This window comes from Hypomesus nipponensis, chromosome 22, assembly GCF_054491055.1.
Source record: "Hypomesus nipponensis isolate SF chromosome 22, ASM5449105v1, whole genome shotgun sequence".
Classification (NCBI taxonomy): domain Eukaryota; kingdom Metazoa; phylum Chordata; class Actinopteri; order Osmeriformes; family Osmeridae; genus Hypomesus; species Hypomesus nipponensis.
In genome coordinates, this window is record NC_140382.1 from 5569006 (window position 1) to 5593981 (window position 24976).

At 46.1% G+C, this 24976-nt stretch overlaps 3 protein-coding genes and 1 long non-coding RNA gene across 8 annotated transcripts; 3 read left to right on the forward strand and 1 right to left on the reverse strand.

Annotated features, from left to right (window-relative positions):
* Window positions 1-2: 2 nt before the first annotated feature.
* LOC146236093 (uncharacterized) lies at window positions 3-1186 on the reverse strand. The gene is made up of 2 exons (XR_014740900.1): window positions 941-1186; window positions 3-343 (listed from the first exon to the last, which is right to left on the reverse strand). It is a non-coding gene; the product is annotated as an uncharacterized LOC146236093 (long non-coding RNA).
* Window positions 1187-2237: 1051 nt separating this feature from the next.
* LOC146236094 (uncharacterized) lies at window positions 2238-7260 on the forward strand. The gene is made up of 9 exons (XM_084686583.1): window positions 2238-2505; window positions 2671-2849; window positions 2982-3110; window positions 3262-3411; window positions 3618-3857; window positions 4072-4447; window positions 4941-5179; window positions 5621-5796; window positions 6303-7260. The coding sequence occupies exons 1-9, from the start codon at window positions 2373-2375 to the stop codon at window positions 7198-7200; spliced, it is 2520 nt and encodes an 839-aa protein (XP_084542709.1). The 5' UTR covers window positions 2238-2372; the 3' UTR covers window positions 7201-7260.
* A 383-nt stretch (window positions 7261-7643) lies between these two features.
* Window positions 7644-21078, forward strand: lrrc8aa (leucine rich repeat containing 8 VRAC subunit Aa). 4 transcript variants are annotated; one of them, XM_084687180.1, is made up of 3 exons: window positions 7644-7779; window positions 12750-14865; window positions 17801-21078. In XM_084687180.1, the coding sequence occupies exons 2-3, from the start codon at window positions 12760-12762 to the stop codon at window positions 18077-18079; spliced, it is 2385 nt and encodes a 794-aa protein (XP_084543306.1). In that variant the 5' UTR covers window positions 7644-7779; window positions 12750-12759; the 3' UTR covers window positions 18080-21078. The 4 variants fall into 4 exon arrangements, with proteins under 4 accessions (XP_084543306.1, XP_084543309.1, XP_084543307.1 ...); XM_084687183.1 differs by lacking the exon at window positions 7644-7779 and adding an exon at window positions 8102-8442; XM_084687181.1 differs by lacking the exon at window positions 7644-7779 and adding an exon at window positions 10472-10990.
* A 104-nt stretch (window positions 21079-21182) lies between these two features.
* Window positions 21183-24906, forward strand: phyhd1 (phytanoyl-CoA dioxygenase domain containing 1). 2 transcript variants are annotated; one of them, XM_084687194.1, is made up of 12 exons: window positions 21183-21344; window positions 21441-21519; window positions 21882-22040; window positions 22338-22413; window positions 22494-22541; window positions 22666-22721; window positions 22821-22883; window positions 22970-22991; window positions 23346-23474; window positions 23742-23858; window positions 24291-24417; window positions 24510-24906. In XM_084687194.1, exons 2-12 carry the CDS (start codon window positions 21487-21489, stop codon window positions 24553-24555), a joined length of 876 nt encoding a protein of 291 aa, XP_084543320.1. In that variant the 5' UTR covers window positions 21183-21344; window positions 21441-21486; the 3' UTR covers window positions 24556-24906. The 2 variants fall into 2 exon arrangements, with proteins under 2 accessions (XP_084543320.1, XP_084543319.1); XM_084687193.1 differs by lacking the exon at window positions 21183-21344 and having other exon boundaries at window positions 21382-21519.
* Window positions 24907-24976: the final 70 nt, after the last annotated feature.

The window sequence follows — 24976 nt, forward strand, 5'->3', positions numbered from 1 at the left end:
AAGAATGACTAACTAGTTTATTGTACATAGGATGCTTGTTCAATATACCCATCTCAATGAGCAACTCTGCCAGAAGGTTTACAGTCTGAGCCACAGCAGAGTAATTCTCTGATAGGAGCTGAATCACATGCTCGGGTGAGCTACTGGCTTCGAAATAACTGCTTTGTGACTAACACTGCAATCATAACTCATAATTATCTCAGCATGCATTCAGCATGTTTCATTTGTACGTTTTGAGGCTGTTAAAAACGGCTGGCTCCATGATGTAATCTCTGCTGGAAAATTTCTGCAGGCAGTCCTCTTGCACTTTTCCATTGTTCTCCCCCTCAACATAGCCGTCCTCCTAAAATAAAGTTGAATTGCAGCATCCATGCTTAGCATACACTGACAATGTTGGCGAGCGTTTCTTGTCATGAGACACTGTGACTTATTAGACATTCTCTGACATAATTGATAGTAATTAATTAATTAAGAATGGATGATTAACAGGTGGCATTTGTATATTATTTTATTATAACTCAGACTTGAGTCACCGGTATCCTTGCATGGGTTTAAAATACTTTTAAGCTTTTCGAAATACAATTTAAAATAAATCAAATTTAGGAGTAAACAGATTGAGCTATCAGTTTTTTCATTGTGCTCCTGGATTATTTCATCATCCAAAAATCCCATAACATCACAATTAACATGTCATAAAGGTTCAGTCTGATATGGTTTGATTTAGTTTCATTCAAGACCGTATTGGGGGACACATCCCCCCCCCCCCCCAATATTCAAATCTGGTCAAAATGTGCCCCCCAATATATTGACATAAAAATATGAATGTGCTACGTTACGACAGGCAACCACGCACGCTGTCCGAAATTTTCATAACAAATTTAATTTGTCCCCCCCAACGTTGACTCCATGGCTACGGCCTTGGTTTCATTTATTTGCTCACATGATTAAGTTGTGGGATACAGAGGAAGCAGGAGTCAGTGGGCGAGTCTGAATATCTCAGTAAAGTGAGTGGGTGACTTGGGTGTCTCTAAAGAACAAACAAATAAAGAATTAAAAATCTAAAGGAACATTATTACACTACAGCTAAAACACAATTTAACATTTTCACTCACTCTTTCTCATTCTTCTTCTTCTTTGTCTTACACACACACACACACACACACACACACCCACACACACACGCTTATGATTTCCCTGAGTCAGTGTCTGTTTTTCCTCCTCCTTCCTTAAGGGACTCCTCTGCAACGATCTCCCAGGCTTCTCCTCCCTCTATCCTCCTCACCACCTCTCCCTTGGCAGCCAGGATCTCCTCAATGTTCCTGACGTAGACAGACAGTATCAAATCAAATGTATTTGTATAGCTCTTTTTACAAGCAATGTCACAGAGGGCTTCACATATGCCCATAGAACTGTCCCTCAGTCAACCTCAACCCTCAAGGAAGACAAGGAAAAACTCCCAGAAAAACAGTCCTGATGAGTTTATTATAGTCATGTGCATGATCACTATGAACGGGGTGTGTGTTGCATGAGGAGCACTCACCTCTTTCCCTCCAGGTCTGAGAACCATCCCAAGTTGTCAGCAATTATGTGGTGGTTCTCACATCCTGGGCACGTCACTATGACAACACCTTTGTGATAGGCCAACTTGGATATGCGTTTTGTGGACCTGGTCGAGCACACCTGTGTGGATGCAAACGAAGTGACTTTAAAATCGTGATGTTCATGAAGACTGTAACTGACCTGATAAGTATAATTTATTACCTTGCATGTGTAAACCAATTGATAATGTTTTGTTTCAATCTTCCCAATGGCTCCATCACTTCTCACAAGAGAGGTATTTGAGAAATGTCTTCGCAGAGCATGTCCGTGTCCACACTGGTCGATGATAGCTGATACAGTTGGTCCTTGATATAGAGGAGTGGCTGCCCTTCTCATTTTTAACTGGAGAATTCCATCAGGTGCTGAGTGAAAGTACAGTCGTCTAACTGTCAATGACGTAAAACGTGAACATAAGACTGATATTTCCTGATTATTCCAAAATATCCTATTAATTGTCCGCATGGAGTTTGAACGTAACATCTTTGGAACATTTGACACCTTAAGATAAACAATGTGCTTATGTCGCAGTTGTATGACGTTATTAGTAAATACAGTCGTCATTTTATTTTAACCAATAGTTTCTCTCCAATCGTTTGCGGTTGTTGGTCACATGAGCCAATGAATTAACCAAAACATTGAAATCATTTCCGGTTCCCTTCCACAGACTGAGCGAGAAATAGAAGTGCACAAGTTGCATGATTAGCCTATATGGCACGCAAACTAAACATATGTTAAATAATTAGCTAGTGCAGTAGACAAATTGATGGCTCGCAATGTTTCCGTTAAAGATTATCAACATTTTCATCTGTGAATCGTTACAACAGGTCAATGACCGGATCTGCCAAGTCGAAGCGTCAACTTTTGTCAAATACGTTGTTTACTCAATGGATAAAGGTTTCACTGAAGGCACGTTGTCAGAAAGCTAACTAAGTCTGCCCACTAATTAATGTTGTTGACGGGAATAGCAGTAGCTAGAAACTTTAGAATATATTGTCATGTTATTACGTTTGACAGGTCGCTAGACCACTCATGCTCTGTCTTGAGTCCAAATCCTTTGTTTTCTCCCAGTAGATTGGAAACCCCAAAGTAAAAACAAAGTGTACTGGGAATGGCTGAAGGGCAAAGACACTCCTTGCATCCCTTTCGACGGCGTTCCTTTTATGTTTATCGGCCAGAAGGTTATGGGGTGCCATCGCGGCCGTGAGAAGGACAGCACAAAGAAGCAGCGTTACATTGAAGCCAGAGCGAAGGTACAGAAAAGACAGCGTTCTGCGACATGACTACTGTTGATAGGACGGTCTGTAAACAAACGAGAGGGCCACATACTTCCTCTTGGCTTAGTAAATACAATAAATGACGTTCTGCTACTGTCATCATTTCAGGCAACCAAGGAAGAAATGGATGCAAGGAAAGGAAAGAAGGGGAAGAGAGTTCACTTGATTCAAACTAAGAAGTTGTCCTGCCCTGCCAAAGTAGCAGTCACCCGCATTGCCAAGTTTAGTGGGTTCAAGGTAATGGAGTGCTCAGTTAAGCATCTACCAGCTGCTTAGTGAAATTGTTAAGTTGCTAACCATATGACAATTAACACATTTTACTTAGTTAATATTTTACATATCCTATGCTGGGTGTCTGAGTGCGCGCGTGTGTGTGTGTTTCCAACAGCTGGATACGGACAGAGTGCGAGAGAAGAAGGCTAAGTCCATGGCCATCAGACATGCGCTCCTGGAGGAGCCAGCCTCAGTTGAGTGGAAGATCCTGTACTACGTAAGAGTGCCCAACATCTCCGACCACGTGGGCCACCCTATAGGAAAGGTAAGCACGGTGACGCGTCTCTCAAGAACAAGACGTTGTTATCCTCCCAAAATCACAAATGGCGAAAAATCCGTCAATTCATTCTGGATTTGACAGAAATGCCATTTTCCTTCCATGATCAGAATCTAGTCCACCCATGCGCCGTGATAAAGCCCAATAATGACCCACTTGCTCCCCCTGTCCTTCCCTTCCTCCCATCCCCCCAGGGGGCGGACGACGTGGACGACCGCGTGAGGGACTACATCCGTTCCATGGTGAAGCGGGGCGTGACCCGGGTGCAGGAGATGAAGGTCCACATGGTGAAGTACGTGAGGACGGAGCTGTTCAAGGACGGGGCGGCCCCTCCGCACAGGAAGTACTTCCCCACCCAGAGGACCATCAGGGACATCATGACTCAGACTCGAACCGAGGACAACTTCACCAAGATTGACCTTGCCAACCTTGTGGTGAGAAGACTGCACTGTGCTGTACGACGACTAGTTTAGTATTAATGCTGTACCACTACGACATACTACAACAGTGGCAGGACATCTTACTGCTACTATTGTGCTCTGTTGTATAACTGCTACTACTGTATAAGTTGTTATTCATTTTGTAATTCACTCCCAAGTTACTGAAATGTATCTCCATTCTCAATTGCGTATGTGTGTGTCCCTGTAGTCTCTATCAAACAGCTGGAAAGACGAGGCGCCCCAGACGAGCTACCTCTTCAGGACGCAGTCGGAGACCCACAGCATGTTGCTGTGCTACCAGACCGAGTGGCAACGGGCGCTGCTGCATCTCTACGGCGGCGAGGTCTTCTTCCTGGACTCGGCCTACAGGCGGGCGCGCCTCCTCCTGCCGCTGTACCTCCTGGCCGTGCGCACCAACGCCAGCGTGGTGGCCGTGGGGATGTTCGTGGTGCAGTCCCGGAGCGCCGAGGCGCTGAAGGAGGCGCTGGGCGTGTTCAGGCAGTGGAGTCCGGGATGGAGCCCAGCGTACTGCCTCACTGAGGACTGCCCCGTGGAGATGGAGGCTGTGGAGGCCGCGTTCCCCGGTGAGCAGGCCGGGTCCCCGCTGGTCAGGCTGTCACGACGTCATACGAATGTCCTCTTTATTGCCTACTCTGTATAAAGGAAGGTTCGAGTAGATGAGGAAGTTGACTGTATGCGAAACCCTCTGTTGGTCTAGTCAAGGCACTTAAACAGAGAAACCGCAACCCCAATGAGGGTTAAAAAGGGGTGGAAAAATGTCCTCATGATCTACAATAACCCCACTCCCCCCTCTACACGGTCAGAGCAAGTGTGCAGCAGGTAGCTAACAAGCTGGGGGGGTCAGATGGCTAAGCGGTTAGGGAATCGGGCTATTAATCAGAAGGTTGCTGGTTTAATTCCCGGCTGTGCAAAATACGTTGTGTCCTTGGGCAAGGCACTTCACCCTACTTGCCTCGGGGGGATTGTCCCTGTACTTACTGTAAGTCGCTCTTGATAAGAGTGCCTGCTAAATGACAAAATGTTAATGTAGGCTAATGATTCTGCTTCCTGTATCAGGCTCTCTGGCGGTCTACAACGACTTCCTGAGGGAGAGGACGTGGACCCAGTGGCTGGGCAACCGAGCCCGTGGAGTCACAGACCAGGCCGAGGTGTTGGAGAAGATGAAAGCCATTGCTGGTGCACTGACCAAAGACGACCACAGGAGGGCGCTGTGGCACCTGCAGGAGAGCTCCATCTGGTCACAGAGACCACTCTTCAGGAACTGGTTCTCTAAAAAGTGGCTGACAGAAGAGAAGGTTTGTTGTGCATGTTTGTGCTGAGCGGCACCAGGCCACCAGTCGTTAGAGGAGGCAGACTTGAGACAAAGAAACGTGTTATTGCTCTCTGTGAGGGTGATTGATAACAACATATATTGACTGGTTTTGTCCAACGGCATATTTCCACACATCAATAATACCACAATATCAATACTCATAATCATGTCGCGGACATTGCACAGCTCATTAAATCCAGCCCATTTAAACAAAGTTTCATCTTGTGTGTGTGTGTGCGTGTGTGCGTGCGTGCGTGCGTGCGTGCGTGTGTGTGTGTGTGTGTGCGTGTGTGCGTGTGTGTGCGTGTGTGCGTGTCTGTGCGTGTGTGCGTGTGTGTGTGTGTGTGTGTGTGTGTGTGTGTGCGCGTGTGTGCGTGTGTGTGTGTGTGTGTGTGTGTGTGCGTGTGCGTGCGCGCCGTGGCAGAGGTGGGTGAGCGTGGCGCGGGCCGAGCAGGTGAACCTGGTGTCCATCATGAACGGAGGCTTGCAGCTTCAGAAGGAGTTCTTCTCCCACCAGGAGCTCCGCGTCCACAAGAGCAGCTCCCTCAGTCCCATCCTGCGCTTCCTGGCCTGTGACCTCTTCCCTCAGACGCTCCAGAGGTACCCATGGACGGATGGATACATTGTCTGCCAGACAAACACTTTATTCATCCTCACGAATGAAGACATTTTGGAAATAATGAGGACATTTCGGCATAATACTAGTGTATCAAAACACTTGCACACACAAAGTATACAGAGCAGTGACGAGAGGGAAAGAGAGAGACAGAGACAGAGACAGAGAGAGAAAGATGCTCAACACACAACAAAAAACTCAGACATTCAATTGTAAGTTTTATACTGTAGATGAATTCCACCTTCGAACATGTAACAATATTCGCAAAACTCTGAAGCCTGCAGAGACTTTGACGTGTTCCTACATGTTACACTGACATGGTTAGTTCTTTTAATCGAATCAAATGCTACTGGTAAAGGACAAGAGAACATTATTATGTGATGGGTCATTTTAATTGTATACAGATTTAGTCTAAAGCTTATAAACCTTATACATCAGGGACTATGAATCCTAATCTAAGACGGTCTCTCCTGCATTCTCTAATCCGCAGATACAGCAACCTCAACAGCCAGTCCTCCAGAGAGTTCATCCTCAATCCCAAAATCCCTCCCTTCCTGTGGCACCGGCCCAGAACGGTGGTTTCCTGGATGATGGACAAAATGGCGTCGGCCGTCCGGTGTCTGTTTTCGCAGGTGGAGGCGGTGGGCGAGGGGATCTTCAGGGTCTGGAGCAGCGCTGAGGACGGCTCGAGCCACATGCACCTGGTCCGATTCGGCTCGGAGAGCAGCCTGCCGTCGTGCGGGTGTGAGGACTGGGTGGGTCAGCGCCTGCCCTGTGAACACTTCTGCCAGGTGTTTCGGCTGCTTCCAGACTGGGGCTGGGAGCGCCTCAGCCCCCTCTACAGGGACCACCCCCTGCTCACCCTCCACACCACCCAACCCTCGGAGGTGGAAGGGGCCGTCGCCGAGCTCTTGGACCCTGCCTCCCTGGATCCCTGCCCGGACTGGGACGGCCCAGAGGTCATAGTTCCGTCCACCCCTCTGGTTCTGTCCCCTGCTACCCCACAGGCCCAAGCCACCTCCCAGGTTGTGCTCCTTACGCCGGCCACCCCAGTTCCGTCTTGCCCGTCTGTGGCGAGGGTTCTGGACAGCACGCCAGCCGCCAGCGACCGCGACGAGCTGCAGAGGGAGTGCGAGTCCAGGCTCAAGTCTGTCATGGAGGACGTGAAGAAGATCAGAGACTTGGACCAGCTCCGGGAGCTGAGGCAGACACTGGAGGTTTTGCAGGCGCAGACCCAGAGGATAGCCTCTGCCCAGACCGCCCGCTCTCCCCAGCCTACTGGGGGGGCCGTGGGCAAGAGGAAGAGGGCAGGGGTGGACATCATCGTAGCAATGCCAAAGCGTGTCAATGTCCTCTCCAGAATCGATGATGAGAATGTTCAGAAATAAGTTTTTTTGTTGTTGCTGTGGATGAATGTACTGGATGAATAAAGAATGATTTAATTATTATTTTTCCCTTTCACAAACACAATGAACTTGTTGCTTAGCTCTCATATTTGTGATCACTGTTTTTCTGTATAGTCTGAACACAGCCATTTATTATAATTATATTATCAATAGCTCAAGGTTTTGTCATAGTGTTTTGAACAGTTGCCCTTAGGTTTGGTGAATAACATAATTACAACCAATTGTACACTATTACAACGCATAACCTATGAGTACTGTACGCACTATGCGCAACAAAATCGAGATGTGTCCTTAGGTGTTCTAGGTTTCCAGCTGAAGCTGCCTTGGCGTATGAGGAGTGGTGCTGCTAGAAACTGACGCACTCGGTGCAAACGCAGTGTGAAGGCATTGGAGCGCGATGGTCCCATGTTTCTGTGACACAACTTCCTGGGTGGAGACGCCTGTTCCCTCAGAGTTTTTCCACCGTGGCACGGGTGGTGAACGTTGCCCGTCTTTGAAAATCTTAAGAAATGTATCAATTACATGCGGGAGAGGAGAAAGACAGTAACTGCTACAAATTAGGTAAGTTGTCTGTACACCGTAGTTGATGGTACTGTTGCTGTATTTGAATGAGAGATTGGCTGTATAATATGACATCGCTTCCCGTCACTGAAGCGTTGATTGGGTGCTGTTGGGAAGCTCTGCTAAAGAACCTGACAGTAAGATGTTAGTTAAATCGTAAACAAGCGATAACACAGATATTAATGTTTACATTGTGCGTTAACTTGGGGCGCTTTGTTATCAACAATAAATTGTACAGAAGCCGCACACGTGCCATAACCAGCCGGCGTGCATAAGCCAATGCGTTACGCTACTGTAATGTCGTGTCTTATAAGTGATTGACAGATCGCCCCGCCAGACTCTTACAGTCGTGTTGGTGTTTAAAGAAGATGAAGCTAATGATTAGGTTTTTTTCTGGCAGCAACAGCATGATATAGGTTGTCGTCGTAATTGTAGGCCAAATTATAAACCTACACGCAGAAGAATTGGGTCTTTACTGGACTCAAGACAGTATGTGTCAGTAGCCTCTTGTAGCCTACAGCTTTGCCAGCCCATCATTTCTATAAACCGCTGGATGACATTTGAGAATCTACTCAAATACAGACTTGGATTCTTAAGACGTGTTGGAACTGAATCCTGCCGCCACTCTTGGGCTACAAAATTCGATGTTTTCATCTCATGAAAGTAAGCGCCCCTTTTGAAGTTGACAGTGTTATTAACTTTGTCAGCCTATATTCTTTGCAGGCTATTGTGTTATACAGTTAATACATAGCCTCAGGGCCGGTCCTTCCTATAGGGGGGGAGGTGGGGGGTAAGAATAAGGGGGTAAGCTCCTACACCTGCATGGTTATTTATTAGTGTGTGCGTCAGTGGACAAGTATGTACCAGGATGATGGGTGGGGAGTGGGCGGGTTTGAACTAGAAGGTGGAGATGCTGCTGTTATGTAACTGTGTCACTGGCTCACTGGCTAGACATGGAACAGGTTGTAGGGGTGTGTGTGTCCTTGATGTCTACTATGTCTACTAAATACAGTGCTTTTTCTGAGTCTGATTCTTTGTGGTAACTATACATCACAGAAACAGATAGAAAAACAAGTTAGAAAAGAGGAAGACATAGTCCAACTGCCACCTCTGACTTGTTGGCCTGTGTCGTACTGTAATACGCCAATGTCATCCTTGGTAGAACAGTCCTTGGTTCAGCAGTAGTTTGGCTTTGTCTGTGTGTCCAATGCCCCTGGCCTCTCTCTGTCTGCCCCTCTCGCTCAGTACACCTGGACGTGCCTGGACAATGGCAGCTTTGTCTCCAGGTGGATGAACTCTACCTGGACCGAGATAGGGGTTAGAGGTTGGTTGGTTACGCTCTGTATACAAGATAGACTTGGAGCTGGTAGCGTTGCTATGGAGGACGGTGTGTATTGCTTTCAGTAGAAGGTTGTCATTAGTCAAGAAAGATGGGGGCAACTGACTCTGGAACCGGCTATACGTAGCTGGAGAGAGGACTGACTAAGCTGAAAATAATTCGAGTTGAGGGTTGTTGACATTCACAGTAGCTATCATGGTGGGTATCATTTGTGCTCCTCGGAAGCCAAAATGATACGTTCCCCTCCAAGATCCTGTCAATGCCCCCTGCCATCCCACAAAAACCACTCTGTTCCTGGGTGTGATCAGGTTACTTTAATCCACCTACTAAATTACCTAAATAAATAAACAGCAGTTGTGGCCAGGTCCCTCTTTTTCAGACGTACAGGACAGAACAGTGTAGCAGAGAGCCCACAGTCTTTGCTCTAGTAAACATCTAGGAGAGGGTTTCCCAAGAGACAGTCTGTCAAATGTTTCTGAGGGGAAGTTAAGACAGTGTCTGATGCCTCAGTAATGGGGAGGGGGGAAGGGGCAGGTGGAGGGACAAACAGAGGCAGCCAGGCTGGCAGACAGATAGGGGGAGTTGGCATCTTTGGTGTACTACTACATGTACATTTTTACATTAACATTTTTGTAACTTAGCAGAAATATTCATCCCAATACAAAGGTCCAAGGCAATGGGTATATTTGTCCAGAGTAAATGAACCAGAACCCAATGTGCTGTACTCGAATAGGAATAGGGATGTTGTTTTCCTTCTGATCCAGGACAGACTAGATCCATCTAGGTTACACTGACCCCAGATGGAGCTCAAAAGAAAATGAATGATTCATCCAGCTGCAATAGTGATCTTACAAACTCCCATGATGGTGTCGGATGGAGCCAGAAAGGGCTCTGCCTGTCCACTGATACGGTTTGTGCAAAGTCACAGTGTGAGGGGGGCCGTGGGGGGGGCAACTGTCCGGCTGTTATAGTCTCCAAATACACATTCAGTTACCAAACCCTCAGACACAGACATGATTGTAAGTCGCAGCAGCTTGACTGGGAATCTGAACAGCCTGACTTGTTTTCACTAGGCTGAAGTAACAGCAGGGGGGGGCGAATGTAGCTTTTTAGTTGAAACAGGGAGCGCGTGTATTTAGTTAGGTGAGGCTGCATCGTGCTATACAGGGAAGCCAAGTTCCAGGGGAAAGAATTAAGATGGCTTCTCAGTCCTCAGACATTCTGGTTTGGACTGGATAAAGCTCTTTTGTGAAACCACACTCCCTCAACCCGCTTCCTGTTGGTTTGGGGTGGGGTCGAAGAAGGGGGGGTGGGGTCATGTTAGTGGGGAGGACAGACGTTGAAGAGGACACATTTGGAGAAGTCTCGAATCTCGTATAGGATGGAAAGAGGAAAGGAAAATGCATTTGTAGAGATTTTGTTCATTTTGAATATGTTATATTTTTGATGATTTGGCACATTTGGAAGGTGAAAGTTTGTGTGTATTCAAAGACAGATCCAGGATATATGTTTCAGATGAACATGTAAAACACAGACACAATGTCAGACACACACACTCTTTTTGTGTGTTCCAATGTCACCCATCTAAGATATCTTCCTACCCCAGGAAATAGTTGCATTTGTGTTTTAAGATAAAGATCTAGAACATGTTCAAGTGTGTAACCGGCTGTGGGTGCTCACTCTGGTGGTCAGATCCCTTCAGGGAAAGGGGGAAGTTACTGTAAGACAGGGGGAGTTCTGAGAAGGAGCCTACTCTGTGTGTGTGTGTGAGAGTAATGATTAATTCCCAGAGGAATGCCCCATGGTCATGTTCTCTTCCATTTCACGTGCTGTCTGGCTGCAGAAGATCAGAACTCCACGAGGGGCTATGAGGTAGGTTTGGGTTGATGCCAGGTGTGGCTGCAGTCTAGAATCTTCTTTAGGTCTTCATTTTACACACTTGAGAGATCTGGAAGGCAGTGTGTGACACTGATGTATCAAATATGCAAGTTTGAGACCTGATGACCCTGTCACACGATACATTTGCAAACGTCTCACCCTGGCGACTGTATGCTAACCAGGGGTGGGGTTTAGCGGGTGGGGTGTGAGGTGTATACTTCTCTACAGATACGTAAGCACACCCACTGGGGAGCATGCACAAAAGTAGGAGAGGAAGATAATCTAACGAAGAATAAGAAAAGAATGGACACTATTTGCTTTCAGAAGTCATGTTGAATAATGTTTATACATTCATTTATATATAAATACATTTAACTCAAGTTTTAGTGTTTGATGGATTTAGATTTAGAGTTTTACAGACAAAAATGTGCACACAAGTTCCTTTGTCTTCCCAAGCCGTTACTTTGAGTAGGCTATAACCATAGCATGAAAACCCCTGTTAAAAAGGTCTATTTGAATTTGAATACTTCTTTTGTTAAAACTTGTTTTTATTTTGTTGTGGTCATTTTACTGCTGTTAGCCAGGTGTCCTTTCACTTGGTTGTGATGTTTAAGGAAGAGCCACTAGATCTCCTGTTCAGTTGAGCTCAGAATACCTCGCCATAGGCTCCTTGTCTTAAGCTTTGTGTTCAATATAGCTACACACTCCTGTGTGCTTTGAATGTAGCTTCATTCTCATTTCACTTGCAACCACGTTAAAGGTATGATTTTAAATTAAATATTTTGTAAAAGTGCCCGGTCATGGATTGTTTTACAATTGAGACGATACTAAACATATTGGCTTTTTAGTCACTAGTTCTCTTATACCTTGCTCAGTTGTAAGTTTCTTTTTTTACTTTCGATTCAATTGATTTCTTTTTCAAAGCATGAGTCAGTGTTTATTTTTATACACACGTCAATCCTCAGATTATTCTATTTTTACTGTGCGTGAGCGCCGTGTTGGGCACTTTGTATCTAGCTTGCTCTGCGTTCTTGGAGCTACCTTGCTCTCTGTCTGAACACACATGAAAACACATGCAGGATGTTTGGGATTGCCCTGACGCATAGCAGACTGTCTACAGCAGGCAAACATAATGACTGCTCCCCCCACGCACCAACCTGGAAACTCACACGTACCGTGGCCAGGAAATGGCTGACTGGGACTCTATGGAAAGCAGCACAAAGATGATCTCTTAATTTCTTAGAACTAATGTGGTGCCCAGCTGTAAATGGTTGGCCAAATATTTATTGTGATATAAATATCCATAACTGATCTGTTTTGTATATCATTTAAGGGACTGACATATTATAATTTAAGATACAATTCATTAAAATATATCTGTTTTCTTTAAGTGACCAAAAAGGGAAGTAAACGGTTGAGCAAGACAGTGATGGGGCCTAATATAATGTTTATATGATGAGCATGTAAATACAGGAAATAAGTCTTTATATTTAGTCCACCATATTTTTGGAAAATACCAACTAATTGAGTCCAATTAGTTGGTAATAACACGTTCCAATGTGTATCTCTGCCTTACATGACTGCTGAAAGTAAAACTGGTTGGATAGTGGAAGTGGTGTTGTACATGTCACAGGCACAAGCGGGTAAATGGCATCTCCTTCTGTAAGCTTTTAGAGTACAATGACACACCAGTGCATTGACCTAACATAAACCTTCTTTCTGTGTCCCCTCCCCCAACTCCCCCACCCTGCAGGTAAACCATCATGATCCCTATCACCGAGCTCCGGTACTTTGCCGATACTCAGCCGGCGTACCGCATCCTGAAGCCATGGTGGGACGTCTTCACCGACTACATCTCTGTCGTCATGCTCATGATCGCCGTGTTCGGGGGCACGCTGCAGGTCACCCAGGACAAGATGATCTGCCTGCCCTGCAAGTGGGTGGTCGGTCAATCCTGCAACGACGCCAACGCCACCATCCCCATCTCCTCGGAGCCCAAAGGCATCCAGTACGACCTCGACCGGCACCAGTACAACTATGTCGACGCGGTCTGCTACGAGAACAAGCTGCACTGGTTCGCCAAGTACTTTCCTTACCTGGTCCTCCTCCACACCTTAATTTTCCTGGCCTGCAGTAACTTCTGGTTCAAGTTCCCCAGGACGAGTTCCAAGCTGGAGCATTTCGTTTCCATCCTGCTGAAGTGCTTCGACTCTCCCTGGACCACGAGGGCCCTGTCGGAGACGGTGGTGGAGGAGAGCGACCCCAAGCCGCTGGGGAAGATGAACGGCTCCACGGACAAGAAGGCCTCCTCCCTGTGCGAGGACGTGGAGGCGAGCGTGCCCATGCTCCAGAGGACCAAGTCCCGCATTGAGCAGGGCATCGTCGACCGCTCCGAGACCGGCGTCCTGGACAAGAAGGAAGGGGAGCAGGCCAAAGCTCTCTTTGAGAAGGTCAAGAAGTTCAGAATCCATGTGGAGGAAGGAGACATAGTCTACAGACTCTACATCCGCCAGACTATCATCAAAGTCATCAAATTCATACTGATCATCTGCTACACGGCCTACTACGTGCGCTACATCAAATTTAGCGTCCCCTGTCAGGTAGACATTGAGAGGCTGACAGGATACCGGATGTACCACTGTGCACACCCACTAGCTACCCTCTTCAAGATCCTGGCCTGCTTCTACATCAGCTTGGTAGGGGTGTATGGCCTCATCTGCATGTACACACTCTGCTGGATGGTCACCCGTTCCCTAAAACGCTACTCCTTCGAGTCGATCCGCGAGGAGAGCAGCTACAGCGACATCCCCGACGTGAAGAACGACTTTGCCTTCATGCTGCACATGATCGACCAGTACGACCCCCTGTACTCCAAACGCTTCGCGGTCTTCCTGTCCGAGGTGAGCGAGAACAAACTGAGGCAGCTGAACCTCAACAACGAGTGGACCCTCGAGAAGCTGAGGCAGAGGATCACCAAGAACTCCCAGGAGAAGCTGGAGCTGCACCTCTTCATGCTCAGCGGGATCCCGGACACGGTCTTCGACCTGCTGGAGCTGGAGGTCCTGAAGCTGGAGCTCATCCCGGACGTCACCATCCCCCCCATCATCGCCCAGCTGGCCAGTCTGAGGGAGATGTGGCTCTACCACACACCGGCCAAAATCGAGGCCCCGGCTTTGGCCTTCCTCCGGGAGAACCTCAAGTCCCTCCACATCAAGTTCACGGACATCAAGGAGATCCCCCTCTGGATTTACAGCCTGAAGACCCTCAGTGAGCTGCACCTGACGGGGAACCTGAGCGCAGACAACAACCGCTTCATCGTCATTGACGGCCTACGGGAGCTCAAGAGGCTCAAGGTCCTCCGCCTGAAGAGCAACCTCACCAAGCTCCCCCAGGTGGTGACCGACGTGGGCGTCCACCTCCAGAAGCTGTCCATCAACAACGAGGGCACCAAGCTGATGGTCCTCAACAGCCTGAAGAAGATGGTGAACCTCACAGAGCTGGAGCTGATGCGCTGCGACCTCGAACGCATCCCCCACTCCATCTTCAGCCTCCACAACCTGCAGGAGATCGACCTGAAGGACAACAACCTGAAGACCATCGAGGAGATCATCAGTTTCCAGCATCTCCACCGGCTGGTCTGCCTTAAGCTCTGGTACAACCAGATCGCCTATATCCCCATCCAGATTGGCACGCTGACCAACCTGGAGAGGCTGTACCTGAACAGGAATAAGATTGAGAAGATCCCTAGCCAGCTATTCTACTGCCGTAAACTACGCTTCCTGGACCTCAGCCACAACAATCTGACCAGCATCCATGCCGATGTGGGCTATCTACAGAACCTGCAGTATTTTGCTGTGACTGCCAACCGGGTAAGAACCCTAGAACATGTGTCTTTGTCTGTTAGGCCCAACTGTTCTGCTTCCTACCTCTTTCTCTTCCTTTATTCCACCTCCTTTCAACAATTTCATGTCTGAGCACGCTCAAAGGTCGTAGTGGGTAACATGAGGGGAGGGGTTATCATTAGCATGGAAACAGGTTTGAGAGCAGGCATGGGATAAAAAGGGGGCCTTTCTGACGAGTTTGTGCTTTACTCACTCCAGTTAAAGGGACAGAGGTTTGGCCTCCCAAGAACCTTTGATGGAGTCATTACATGAAGTTAAAAGTATTATTTCAACAAGTCATTTGTATACTTGATTGAAAAGTCATTAATTTTCTATGAATTGTGGACAGATGCAATGGTGTGTGTGTGTGCACAGTTAAACTAATGTATTCCTTGATGAAGACAGAGGAGTTATTGTTTCGCTAATGTCCCTGTCACGCTTCTGGCTGTACATAAGAGCTTCTGTCTCCATGGAGTGGTGGAGCAGGCAAATGTTTTCTCCCACAATCAGTCTGTCACAGCAAAGCCCAAGACTGTTGGTTGACTTAGAAAGCAAGGGAAAGTATTTAAGTATACCTTATACAATAGATTTTGTAGGCTTTCCTATTGAACCAGAAAGATCCCTATGCTCCGTGTTTCACTTTATTTGCTCTCTGGAATCTCTCAGGTTGACACCAAATGGTCTGATTTAACCCTTGTGCTGCCTTCGGGTCACATGACCAAAAGGTTCATAACGAACCATCGTTGTGTTTACCCAATTCTACCCAATACAAAAGCAAATAAAAATAATTTTCTTTTAACCTTCGCAATGTGGGGGGTCTGAGACAGCCCAACGGTTAAAAGAAAATGCTTCACTTTGTTTTTGTATGCGGTAAAGTTGTCGCAAACGGAGGTGGGTCACAATGACTGATGGGTCAGAATGACCCGAGGAGAACACAAGGGATAAATGACCAAATTAAATCACCCACGATTCAATCAATCAATTAGAACAACAAATCACATGACTTATACTAAAGGTTTGCTTAGCAACAGTTATATCACATAGTTAGAACAACTATAGAGCATAACAAAGCACTCCAATTGGCCAGTCTGATCAAATATTAAACCAAATGCTTGTCCATATGATAGGAATCAGACTGACACATGGAGTGAAACAGACTCGGTAAGCTTGCAGGATTCCAGTTTGCCATATAGTAGATAGAAAGTTTGGAATGAACTCTTTAGTCTTTGTACATAGCAAACCTCTATCTCACTCCTCCTCCTTCACACTTGTCTACCCACTGTGCTGAACAGATGGCTTGGGGGCGGGGGGAGCGTGGCTCCTGTAGGTGACACCTCAGGAAGAGTTCATCTTACATCATATCATTCCCCAGGTCTAGTAAGAAGGCCACGGGGTAACTAATATAGGTGTGTACTTGAGGACATTCTTCACTGGCTGAAATGTGACTTGAGGAAATTCTTCACTGGCTGAAATGTGAATTCTGGAAATGTTATGACGCATGAAAATGCAAGGATTAGAGGACCAAAGGTTCTGCATGGTTGTTCTGGACAGATCCAAGCATTCTTCTCGCCCAGTCAGTCAGAAGACACGCTGTCTCGTGTTTTTGACCCCGCCCACAGTACTGTAACGTGTGCATCACTTGCGCTGTATCTATACCGTTGAATATAGTTGACTCGTCAAGTTTATCAAGGAATTACATTTCCAGTCATAAACATGCACAACCCTGCCAACCATCAAGTTATACAACCGTCCTTTAGCTGTTTGTGTGCACGTGTGTTTGGGATCATATGGCTCCAGTCAAAAGAGCTATTAATATAGTGTTTTAAATTCGACCCAGCCCACTTTTTAAATGTGCATGCGTGTGTTTGGGTGCAGTCATATGGTTCCTGTTAAAGAAGCTATTAATATTGTTTTTCAGCGTACCTGTGTGTGGCACCACACTGAGAATTGGGCTTTTGGAAGAGCGGTATGCGTCCCAGAATAGCCTTGTTTACTAGGCCTCCTTGGTGTGTTCTGGGTTTCTGCAACCCTCTCCTATACTATGCCAGTAGCACATTAGCAACCCAAATGGGATGTGTAATCATCAGTAAACGCTGTATTCAGATTGACTCGTAACCAGGAACAGAGTCTTTTAGCTGGACACATTTGATCCATCTGTAGAAAGAAACGGTAAAAAAAAGTGGAATAATGTGATTTAAAATGCATGGTCTAATATAAGGTTCTCTATTGAGCCAGTTGTTTGGAATTGGAGTTGGCTTAATTTCTTGAATAATTTTATATAATGTGCTATTGTGTCTTAACAATGGTCCTTTCTGTTCATTATACTGTTCATACTTCAATATGGAATGGAACAATTTAGATGTAGTTAACTAGTTCTATGATAAGGCCTTGTAGTATCGTATCCTATCTGGTTTTATATGACTGTTTCTTATTAGTGTTTAAAACATGACACTGAACTTTGAGTGTAATGCCAGCCTTTGATTGGCTTTCTGCCTCTGGACAGAATCTTTGGCTAGTCCATCATTGGTTAAGGGAGCTAAGTTTGTTGTCTGATTGGGTAAAGATAGTGGGAACAGTATGTTCCACCCCCCCCCCCCCCCTCATGTGCTGTTGCCAGTTTGTGGTGCTCAACTATGTCAGCAAAATAGTCTATGCCAAACACACCTTTCAACCCCCTCTAGACAATAGAAAAACATTATTTGTTATTATAATACTGCTGGACCCAAAGCAACACAGGTTTGTTAGCAACAGTCATGATTTAGAAAATAAATCAAATGATTGATCTCACTATGGAGTACACCACTTTGTGACAAAAGAGGAAGTACTGTTTTTCCTTCTTTGAATCCAGTGTTGCGTAACATAACTCATAAGTTACTTGAACTCTACTTCCTTCTACTTCTCTGTTCTCTTCTCTGCCCCTCAGATTGAATCCCTTCCTCCGGAGCTGTTCCAGTGCAAGAAGCTCCGCACCCTGAACTTGGGGAGCAACTGCCTGCAGACCCTGCCATCCCGCTTCGGGGAGCTGACGGGCCTGACCCAGCTGGAGCTCCGGGGGAACCGTCTGGAGTGCCTCCCCGTGGAGCTGGGCGAGTGCCGGCTGCTGAAGAAGAGCAGCTTGGTGGTGGAGGAGGACCTGTTCAACACCCTGCCCATGGAGGTCAAGGAGCAGCTGTGGAGGGCCGACAAGGCTGAGCAGGTCTGAGCAGTAGAAGAGGCTTGAGGAAGAGGGCCACCAGTGAGGAAGAGAGGAGAGGCTTGAGGAAGAGGGGGACCAGTGAGGAAGAGAGGAGAGGCTTGAGGAAGAGGGCCACCAGTGAGGAAGAGAGGAGAGGCTTGAGGAAGAGGGCCACCAGTGAGGAAGAGAGGAGAGGCTTGAGGAAGAGGGCCACCAGTGAGGAAGAGAGGAGAGGCTTGAGGAAGAGGGCCACCAGTGAGGAAGAGAGGAGAGGCTTGAGGAAGAGGGCCACCAGTGAGGAAGAGAGGAGAGGCTTGAGGAAGAGGGGGACCAGTGAGGAAGAGAGGAGAGGCTTGAGGAAGAGGAGTGGAGGACAAGGGAGGACAAGGGTCAGCAGTGGAGGTCAGACAATAAAGGAGAGAGAAAGTGAGGGACAAACATGAAGACAGAGGGAGGTCATTTAGGTTTGGGGCCTGCTGTCCTGACTGAAGATTAGAATTACAGGATCATAGTTTCTAACTGACTAATCTCCACTTGCCAACTATGTGCCACTCTCACTTCATATGGTGTTTTTTTCATTTAAATGAATAACCGGAGGAGCAAACCAAAAGACAGCTGTTTGAAAAACCTTTGTGAATCAAGGTACTTTGCAGTACTGAATATCAGTACAGAACAAAGAGAGACAACAGAAGAAGAGACGTGCGAAGACCTGCATGTGAATTTACACAGCGCCCCTGGGTGGCTAAGACATGTACAATCACAGGAGACAGACATTTAGAAATAGATTGTCCAATTTTTCAGCTACAACCCAAGTTATTCCAGCAAGCCAACATATGAGAGAGAGCGAGAGAGTGGTGTTTAGATTTCCTCCGTATCAGTTTAAAAGTAAACAGGATGTTAAACCAGCACTCTGCTAAGATGTGTAGGAGGGAGGGTATTTACAGGATCTTAGGGAGTAGTAGAACTCTACCAATGTCTACAAATAAACAGAACAATCACACTCCCTTCAAAGACTTTGGAGAACTTTGTGTTGGCCAAGATACAGTCGAGGTTGGATGCAATACCCTGCTCGAGTATTAAGTAGCAAGATTCAAAGACTTTAAAACGTAATGACTGGTTGAATGGCTTTGTCAAGAAGAGATTTACCAAAAGGGATTTCCTGAAAAGCAACCTGTTTACTTCTATGGCCTTACATCTGGGTGTATAAACTTGTCTAAGATGATCACAGACATCCTGTCAATTCCTGACCCTCTTCATATGTCTAAACTTGTACAGCTTGTATAATGTAGGCTCGTTCATTTCCTGGTTATAGTTACAGTAGCTGCAGGCTTTATAGGGCATTTATCTCAACCTCTCATCCATTGTTTAAAATATATATCAAATATATGTTTGATATAAAAAATAAAACAAGATAAGATGACTGCATCTTCATAACCAGTTAGTTACATGGTTTGTCTGTATTGGAATCCCCCTCAAAACATCGTACATGTGCGCATATGTTTTATTTATATACCTGAACCTGTCCCCTCTTCTACTCGTGGAAAATCTCCTGGAACGCTCCAGTCCGTAGTTGGTGAAGGACAGGTTAAAATGCAAAGGGGCAAGAGGCTGGCAAAGCGTAGCCCAAACTCGCTGGTCGAGGTATTGATGGACAAGTGTGTTCAAATGTTACCAGACTCCTTGTAGTGCTTTTTTGAAAAGTAGTAAGACAAAGACCAAGCAGGTCTTAACTCCCTCCGCAGCCAATCCTACTGGTTGGTCTGCGTACTGGTGATTAATAATGTTGCTTACCCGACCTAAGCTGACAGATTGCCATATGATCTTAACTCAGGGCTGGACTGAAGAGGCCTGCTGGTTTGGAGCTAGTAGATAGCTGCCTAGAATTGAATGTGGGCGTTTCATATGGGAAACAATTCTACTAAAGTTCTTTTGTCACCATGAAGTAGCCCTTTGCTTTCCTTGACCTTTAACACAGTCTGAGTGTGTTTCTCCCTCCCTGACGTATGACTTCCTGTTGTGTCACGAGACAGAAAACTGCTTTCTTTGCCTAAAAGTCCATTAACCCACACAAGCACAAACCATTCCAGCCAGTCACTATGGAAAACAGAACATAGTAAGCATGCAAGAGGAGGCCAAATGTATTTCCTGGGTAGGGTTGGGGAACACGGGCTAAGGGAAACGGGAAAGTGTGTGAGTGTCCCAGAGAAAAAAGCTTGCATGTTTCTTTGCCCACCACAGAAAAATGCTCTGTACAGCACTGTGCCAGCACTTTAAGTATAGTCCATTCCATGATCATTACAACCCACGCATCTAATCAACCCCTCAAACTTGCCGAGAGAAGGCTGACTTAGATAACTGCTGAGACTAGCATGGGTGGAGCACCCCCTGGTGGAGACAGTGTAACAGACGTATCGTTGTCAGATATAAAAAAAAATGAACCAGTCAAGTTTTGTGGCCAGCCCTTTGTGACCATCCCTTAACTTCACATGGCCAGTCCATGTAACAGCTACTGTTTATTTAGTTTTATAAGTGACAGACAATATATTCATTGTCGTATGGGCATTAAACTAAATGAACATATTTGAGTGCAGTCTTCTGTCTAACACTAACACAGTATGGCTGTGAAGCCCCTTGAGGATGTGTGTGTATGGCCATTAGTTTGTGACAGTGATTCTTAGTACATTATTTTTGGTTCTCCATCCTCCTGATATGTGTTGATAAATGCTATATGGCTGACTCAGATACTGCATTGTATGCTTTCCCACCCACTGTCTGTTTCATGTCACCAATGTGACAAGAAGATATGTGAGCTGTTTTTGAGTAAATGGACAAATCATATGTATTTTCATCACTGATGCCTATGAATGACGTTTTTTTCCTTTGCCAAAATGGGTGATAGCAGGCTGAATGGAAGCCCGAGCCCTGTAACAAAGAGACTATCAAAGCCCAATGGGCATTTTAGTGCTACTACTTTTTGTACTATTCTAAAATAAACAATGTCAATAAAATAAAACACATTAACACCATACTGTCTTTTTTTGTATCTGCGCTTGTCTCGTCACATTGAGTTCATTCAGTGAAGTCCATCAAAGTCTTTGCAGAACAGTGCACAACGCAAAACTAAGCTACAAAAGGCCAATAAAGGGTATGGACGGAGGTCAGGAGTTTTCATGGCATGCCCCGTGGAAAAGGCTCTTGGACTTCAACATAGTCAAGTTGGAGTTGGGGCAATGATTCGACAAAGCAAATTCACCACCAATGTAAAAGACAGCCACTTCGTTATCACGCAGAGGTAACGAAAGAGTTAAAGTCCAAAATCCTATTATTGCTTCACCATGGTTACAGTTTAATCGAGTTAGACCGCTCTCTTCTTCACACTGTATTTCAGACCCGGATGACTGCAGAGTTTCTCCATAAAACCAACTACTATTAGCATGGATTTCTTGTCGGATCTAGACGCACAAAAGGTATGCGTTAACATTTAATTGTAAACGCCTTATAGTCGGCCTTATTGGTGACAGTAAACATTTAGCCTAGCTAAAACAACGCTTTGTTTTGGTTTTATTCTGGTGTTTAGATCGCACGAGAACAAGTCATATGTATTAATTATGCACGTGCTTTAATAACGTTCAAATGTATCGCGCTCTTGTTAGTGTTCTGATTGAGTCTATGTTGACTCATGTTACATAACATGAGTTGCAGCCTAAAGTAACAGAACAGTAGGTTACCGAATAGCTAAAGTAAATTATGGAAGCATTGGGCTACTAATATATTGTCCAAGATGTAGCCTAGGTATTAAGTGTTCAACGCTCTGGTCGTCCCCTGGCAGTACCGCGAGGACGGTTACCTGGTTCTTGACGGGCTGCTCACGCCGAAAGAATGTGACGCTCTCAGGGAGCGGATGGGCGAGATTGTGGACCGAATGGATGTTCCACAACACTGTCGAATCCAGTTCTCCACCAATCACGACGAACAACTAAAAACACAGGTATTCAAGGGGTCAACCAACCTATGTATTACTATGTGTGTTTTTGTTTTATCAGACAGTATTTGAACATTGCAATATGTCTTTTCCATGCTTCCTGTCACAAAAGATGCAGGTAAAGTTTCTGTCTTCTTCCTTTAGCTTAGATTAACTACGCTCTCGCGCCCTCTTTAATTTTGTCTGCATTTGCCCATGTTTGAACGACAATGTAAACACTTACACTACTCGACCCCTCGTCTGTGCAAACTGACCATAATTGGACGGATCATGTGACTTCAGCAACATTCGTTTCATCTGCAGGGCAACGCAGACTATTTCATCACCAGTGGCGATAAGATCCGGTTCTTCTTCGAAAAGGGAGTTTTTAACGATGATGGTATGCGTTTCAATCAGCTTTGCTATTTTCTGACCTGCTGACATGAAACGAAATAAAAATAAAACTGTCTCAAATTTTAGGGGATTTCATTGTGCCAAGGGAACGTTCCCTGAACAAAATTGGGCATGGTGAGTAACGTTGGCCTGTGTCCACTGTTTTCCTTAACTCCATAAGACAATTTGGGACAACATTAAAGAGTGTATGGAAATTACGTTATCACTTTATAATGCAGACATGGTCTTGTCCTCTCAGCTCTTCATGCCTATGAGCCTTTATACAAGAACGTCACTCATTCACCCAAAATTCAGGTGAGAGAGACCTGGGCTAACTTCTGAGTTGTGAATGAAACAAACTTGATACAATTAGAGTGAAATGAATCCCCCCCCCCCCCCTCTCTCTCTCTCCAGGGTATATCTAAGAAATTGGGCATGAAGAGTCCTATGATTCTTCAGAGCATGTACATTTTCAAGGTAATAGAGAATATTACTTTCATCTGGATACTGCTCTGTGTATCTGCAACCCTGATTTTACAATTTGCCAACCCATTGCTTTTCAGCAACCAGGAATTGGGGGAGAGGGTAAGATATCTGTAAATACTGCAAAGGAAATATCCACAGCAATGTTAAGGTGTGCTGTGAGGTGCGACTGACTTTGCGTCCCATTTTTTTTTCTCTCTCTCTCTCTCTCTCTCTCTCTCTCTCTCTCTCTCTCTCTCTCTCTCTCTCTCTCTCTCTCTCTCTCTCTCTCTCTCTCGTTTTCTCTCTCTCTCTCTCTTTTCTCTCTCTCTCTCTCTCTCTCGTTTTCTCTCTCTCTCTTTCTCTCTCTCGTTTTCTCTCTCTCTCTCTCTCTCTCTCTCTCTCTCTCTCTCTCTCTCTCTCTCTCTCTCTCTCTCTCTCTCTCTCTCATATATCACTCCTCTGCCCACCTCTCAGTGACACCCCACCAGGACGCCACCTTCCTGTACACTGAGCCCCTGGGGAGAGTGATGGGGGTGTGGATTGCCCTTGAGGATGCCACCCTGGACAACGGCTGTCTCTGGTTCATCCCGGGCTCACAAAACAGTAAGGTCGTGTGTAGGAAGAGAGACCCTCAGCCGAGCTCACACAGCAGTGCACAGTCCACAGCTGCACATGACACCGGTGTGTGTTTGTCATCCCAGTTACTGGATTGGTTGTAAGCACAAGGCTCCTGCACTTGTCCCGTGCTTTCAAATCCAGGTTAGGGGAATGGACGAGTGCTCACTTCAAGGACAAAGGGGGACTCTTTGGACAGAGTTCTCCTCACTCCTGTCAGTCATTTTCTATAGCTGCTTTTTTCCCCACTTCTAGGTGGGATCTCCCGAAGGATGGTGCGAACGGCTGCAGGCACCTACCCCTTGACGGACTTCATAGGCAGAGAGCAGAGCTATGACGACAAGCTGTTCGTCCCTGCGCCAGTCAAGAAAGGCAAGTGTCTCACAGAGGAAGACCCCTCCAGGGAGTGGCTGAGTCGTTGCTGAGTCGTTGCTTAGCGATGACCTCAGAGTCACCTAGAGGGCTAGGCCGATGAGACCAGGCCAGAGGCTTGCTTGGGGAGGGGACATGGAGGGGGTGGAGAGTAGTGCAGTCTAATATAGTATATGTGGGTTGTGTGTGTGTGTCCACTGAGTTTGAGCTGTTTCTTCACTCCAGGGTGAGAATCAGGTGGCAGGGTGACTGTGGGTCAAACAGCCAGGCCTAGAGGTTTGGACTAAGCCCGGGAGACGTCTGGCACTTAACAGCGAAGCTGGCCTTCTCACTTACATATGAATCGGCTAAACTGTTCCTTGCCAAATTAATTCTCTCTTGTGAACGAAAGCTCTCTTGTTTCCTCTCCCGCTGCCTCTCCTTGTCCCTCAGGTGGGGTGGTTTTGATCCATGGTGAGGTGGTCCACCGCAGTGCCCAGAACACTTCAGATGCCTCCCGCCACGTCTATACCTTCCACATCATGGACTCCCAGGACACCTGCTGGAGCCCCGACAACTGGTCAGGACTAATAATAGTACCCAGGGTAGTGTTGGTATAGGAACGGTTGAGTACTGTAGATTAACAGGTCATTGTGTTCTGTTCCTATCTAGGTTACAGCCCACTGAGGAGCTTCCATTCCCAGCTCTCTACACTTAAACGACCCTGCACACAGAAGGACAGGCAGCGGGAGGGAGGGAGAAACAGAGGACATCTGAGTCTCCCTGGAACTGAACAGGACCATGAGAAAGCAATATTCTTCTACCAGCAGATATTAGTTACATTAGTAATCAAGTTATGTAATTCTAAATACTAAGCAGAGTATAGAGCAGGAGATGGTTTTGGCTGAGGGATCACAATCTTCAGAGATTATATTCAACAGGAGCAATGGACCAAAATGTAATGTACAATCCATGGTGTGACATTTCATGATTGGATCAGCTCTTTTACTTTAGAAAATATTTTTTAATAAATGCAAAATACATTTGTCCAATAAAATTGTTTTTGGCATTCTTGGTGTCTAGATGATGTATTCAGAGCAAAAACTTGATGTGAGAAATGCTTGAATTGGAAAAGGATG

What these genes read in the sequence shown, in the direction of transcription:
- LOC146236094 (XM_084686583.1), top strand. Translation starts at nt 2,373, where the DNA reads ATGTTTCCGTTAAAGATTATCAACATTTTCATCTGTGAATCGTTACAA. An exon ending in GGATAAAGGTTTCACTGAAG is followed by an intron (nt 2,506 to 2,670) that starts GCACGTTGTCAG and finishes TTCTCCCAGTAG; the next exon opens with ATTGGAAACCCCAAAGTAAA. An exon ending in CCAAGTTTAGTGGGTTCAAG is followed by an intron (nt 3,111 to 3,261) that starts GTAATGGAGTGC and finishes TGTTTCCAACAG; the next exon opens with CTGGATACGGACAGAGTGCG.
- lrrc8aa (XM_084687180.1), top strand. Translation starts at nt 12,760, where the DNA reads ATGATCCCTATCACCGAGCTCCGGTACTTTGCCGATACTCAGCCGGCG. An exon ending in TTGCTGTGACTGCCAACCGG is followed by an intron (nt 14,866 to 17,800) that starts GTAAGAACCCTA and finishes TCTGCCCCTCAG; the next exon opens with ATTGAATCCCTTCCTCCGGA.
- phyhd1 (XM_084687194.1), top strand. Translation starts at nt 21,487, where the DNA reads ATGGATTTCTTGTCGGATCTAGACGCACAAAAG. An exon ending in CCTGAACAAAATTGGGCATG is followed by an intron (nt 22,542 to 22,665) that starts GTGAGTAACGTT and finishes TTGTCCTCTCAG; the next exon opens with CTCTTCATGCCTATGAGCCT. An exon ending in ACCAGGAATTGGGGGAGAGG is followed by an intron (nt 22,992 to 23,345) that starts GTAAGATATCTG and finishes CCCACCTCTCAG; the next exon opens with TGACACCCCACCAGGACGCC.